At 53.4% G+C, this 4,099-nt stretch overlaps 1 protein-coding gene across 1 annotated transcript in view; it reads left to right on the top strand.

Moving 5' to 3' along the window:
- The window catches only part of DLG3 (discs, large homolog 3 (Drosophila)), a 76,384-nt gene that overhangs the window by 71,249 nt on the left and 1,036 nt on the right, over positions 1-4,099 (top strand). Inside the window, exons 18-22 of the mRNA XM_009331752.1 lie at positions 160-210; positions 1,018-1,119; positions 1,301-1,473; positions 2,048-2,157; positions 3,143-3,234. Coding sequence (XP_009330027.1) covers positions 160-210; positions 1,018-1,119; positions 1,301-1,473; positions 2,048-2,157; positions 3,143-3,234 — 528 coding nt within the window. The remainder of the gene's footprint in view (positions 1-159; positions 211-1,017; positions 1,120-1,300; positions 1,474-2,047; positions 2,158-3,142; positions 3,235-4,099) is intronic.

Genomic DNA, 4,099 nt, shown 5'->3' with positions numbered 1-4,099 from the left:
TGTCACGCTCCATATCAGCTGGTGGCGTGCCGGGGGCAGCCTGGAGGTGTCCCCAGGGCTGCGGGAGGCTGGTGGGGGCAGGAGCCAGCTCCCCGCGGGTGTGGAGGGGCTGGAAAGCTGCTGTGAGCACTCACCTGCCTCTCCCTGGCTCTGTTGCAGAAGGACAAGAGGACACCATCCTGTCATACGAGCCAGTGACGCGGCAAGAAAGTAAGTCCTGGCGCTGAGCTGCCCCGTGCCTGCTCTAGCGTGGGCACCTGTGTCCCCGGCACAGCCAGGGTGACTGGTGCAACCTCCTCCCCTCCTCTGATGTACCAGCACAACGCCAGGTGAACACGAGTGGAGTTTCTTGTCTGTTGGGTGCAGCAGGGGAGCCAGGTGTGCATGCTGCCTTGCAGGGCTTTCCCTGACCTTGATCGCCCCTTTTTAATCAACGGAAAAGACTTGTGACCTGATCTGCAAGACCAAGGGAGAGATCCAGAGCTAAAACTGAGCTGCGCTTTAGTCCCCAGCTGAGGACAGGGTTATCCGTCCCTGCCTTGGGCCAGGTCCCTGCTGCAAAGCAACCCCCAGCCCTCAGTGTTTAGTCCTGCTCGATGCTCAATCCCTACAGACCCTTTCGCAGGCTGAATAGTCCCAGTCTCGGTGGTCTCTCCTTGCCAGAAGCTGGTTCAGACTCTTAGGCTCCCATCACTCCCCCAGCTCCGTGGCATCCTCGCCCAGCTGTCCCAGTTGTCTGGCTCCTACCCTGAGCGAGGGAGCAGCTTTGCTGATCCGTGACCCCAGAGACCCGCAGCATCTTTCCCGGGGCTGTGCAGATGGTTTGGGTGAGATGGGAAGGAGATGTTGACAGTGACCAGGAGGAGATAAACTCACATGGAGGAGGCACTTCTGGGTGCCCATATGAGCAGTAGCACCCACTGCCAGCAGGGAGAGGGCAGGTTGATGTCAAAAGTGGCAACAGGGTCAGCTGCCCGCAGCACAGACAGGTCCTCAGGTTGTGGCTCTTGTTCGCAGTTCACTATGCGAGGCCGGTGATCATCCTGGGCCCAACAAAGGACCGAATTAATGATGACCTCATCTCCGAATTCCCACACAAGTTTGGTTCCTGTGTGCCACGTAAGTCCCAGCTGGCACTCGGTGCTCTTGCTGGAGGAAGGGGAGAGGGGTGGCTCTGCTACTTACAGGGTCTAGCCCGCAGTGTGGGGAGGGGGCCCAGGAGCATGGGTGGGTTTTCTCCCTCTCGGGAGGTTTGGCATGCATCACTCTGGGTTCACTCATGATGCCTGCTCTCCTCCAGACACTACCAGGCCTCGGCGCGAGAACGAGGTGGACGGACAAGACTACCACTTCGTCGTATCCCGTGAACAGATGGAGAAAGACATCCAGGACAACAAGTTCATAGAGGCTGGGCAGTTCAATGACAATCTCTATGGGACCAGCATTCAGTCAGTGCGAGCAGTAGCGGAGAGGGTGAGTGTCAGGTGGTGTTCCTGGGACCAGGACGCATCCAGCCCGAACCCAGGTGTGTTTGGCAGTTCCCATCGTCTGCCCGTGTTGTTAACAAAGGGCTGTAACCACATTAAGCAAGCATGGCACGAGCCTCTCCTCCCTCCGGAGTCCTGGCAAGCCGTGTGGCTGCTTTTCTCAGCCGCATTATTCCACCTCGGTGTTGTACCTCTGTCATCCAAACTCCACCCAAAAGCCCGGCACTGGCGTCACCAGCCTCGTGCCTGGGAGCTCTTAGGGCAAAGGTGCCCAGCTGACCTCCTTGAAGCAGCGGCATTTCCTCCGCAGGAGTACTGGAGTGTACCAATGGCTTGTAAATTGTTTCACAAGTTCAGAGAAAGATTCGGTCCCTTTGCTGTGCTGCTGTCCTGCCCTAAGCAGGCAGGAACGTAAGGCCACTGGGAGTTGGCTTGTGTCTCAGGACTGGTGTTTCATCTCTATGGCTCCTCTCTTCTGTAAGCACATCTGTACGAACAGGCTGTTTTCCGCACAGAGCGGACTGTGTGGGTAGGTCTGATCCCGATCGTCTCCTTTCCAGGGGAAACACTGCATCCTGGATGTGTCTGGCAATGCTATCAAGAGGTTGCAACAAGCACAACTTTATCCCATTGCCATTTTCATCAAACCAAAATCCATCGAAGCTCTCATGTAAGTGTAACACCATGTTCTGTGCCTCTCCAGGGTGAGCAACTCTGGCATGTCGGGGGTTTCTATATCTGCTGCCTCTGCTTTTTAGAAAGCAGCAGAAGTTGCTACTGGTGCTGAACTTCTCCCTTGTTAAGAGGAGCTGGGCCCATTGCTGTCTCTGTGGTGTCCCTCCACATCTAATGCCATGGTGCATCTAGGTACCATGGATTGCTCCGGCTTAAAGCCCTTCGTTTGGCCCAAAGAGGATTATCCATGGGAAATCTAAAAACTCTCCCAAATGTGCCTGATGTAACCTGCTCACCTGGGCCCCAAGTCCAGCCAGGAGAGCTGCCGACAGCCCGTAGTGGTGGATCACAGCTGGATGGTGGCTGAGCCAGGACAGCCCCGGGGAGCAGAGGGGAGACATTTCCTGTGAGCCTAAGGGGGACCTTCTGCTTGTCCTGCTGCTCCTGGCCCTGGAGAGTGCAGGCTGGAAAGGACGTAAGAGCTGAGCTTGCAACTCTTCCGAGAAGCAGCAGAGAATATTATCTGTGAGGAGATCCAGTAGCTAGAGATGGACTCTGAGATCAGAAGAGACTCTGCTGGCACCACGGGGACTGGGAAAACCCCTTCTCAAGCCAGAAAGGGTCGAATTGCTTATTTGGGTGTTGTGTGAAGATGAGGGAACCTAGGCAAGGAGGGTGTTGACAGGCTCTGGAAAAGGAGGGAGACTTCTGCAGTGGTCTTGGAAATTCGGAGGATTGTCTGGATTTGAGTCTACTTCTGTGCTATGGTGAAAGGGGCAGGGGGTGGCGATGGGAAGAACTGTTGGAAGTTGAGATGAAGTGCCAGGGCAGCAAAGGGTCCTACCTTTGAGAGCTGGGTCCTGCACAGCTTCCATTCCTGGTGTGCAAAGGCTTCCCAGGCACCCCGGCTCTGTGGGCTGTTTTTGCTTCTGTTCATTGCTAAGAAAAGGAGCTAAGTTTCTACTTTTTGTACACGGCAGGGAGATGAACCGGAGACAGACGTATGAACAGGCCAACAAGGTCTTTGACAAAGCCATGAAACTCGAGCAAGAGTTTGGAGAGTATTTTACAGGTGAGTGTTCTGAGCAGGCTTGTATCTGATTTATTTTATGTTTCCGGCTGGCAGTCGTGACCTCTCTACCAGCACTGTCTTACTGCAGGGTCATGGGAAAATGTCCAGCTTCATCAAAGCAAAAAAGAAATGGCTTTTTGCCAGCAGGGCTCTGCAAAGGGACTGCTCCAAGATCAGTGGATAAGAGTAAACCAGCTCTAGAGAAGGAGACAAGTTGTCAGGCAGGATTTTCCAAGTTTGCGAAAGCTTACTGCCAACTTTAATAGTAATAAAAAAATAAAAAATCCCCAGGCAGGGGAAGCACAGCGTAGATTCAGGGTGCTACAAGGCTACAGGAGATAAAACTCCCTGCACGGGGGAAAGGGGAGCGTTTTCAAAAGGAGACAAGAGTCATTTTAAAGAGGCAAGGTAAAAAATTAGTGACTTAAATGGTGGAGACTGTCCTGAGTTATTACAAAACACCTCCCCAAAAAAGACTGGAAGTTTGGCTGGCATCCTAAGTAGTCTTTGCTGAAGAGCCAGTCAGGGGCTGCCTGGCACTTTGTGCCTGCAGAGATGAGCTGCTCATGACACAGGCATCCTTGTGCATTAAGGAACTAGTGTTTGTAACATGATTAATTCTGGAAAATCATGGGCAGGCAAAGAGGCGGAGAAACTGGTCTTCCATCTTTCCTCCAGTGCAGTAACTGTCTTCTAAAGTTGAGGAATGATAATCCACCTGTTTTATCCACCTAACAGCTGCCGGGAAAAATCCCAAGCAGAACATTTTCCAAAAATGGATCTCAGCTGAGCAAATATATGGGTACAAACAGGGTAAAAGCTTTCCCCAGACCTCCTGTCCCAGGCAGCACTTCCAGAGCTGCTG

The sequence above is a fragment of the Pygoscelis adeliae genome, unplaced genomic scaffold (assembly GCF_000699105.1).
Source record: "Pygoscelis adeliae isolate BGI_AS28 unplaced genomic scaffold, ASM69910v1 Scaffold79, whole genome shotgun sequence".
NCBI lineage: Eukaryota > Metazoa > Chordata > Aves > Sphenisciformes > Spheniscidae > Pygoscelis > Pygoscelis adeliae.
Note: the sequence above shows the minus strand (reverse complement) of the source record. Positions and strands in the feature narration are given on the sequence as shown.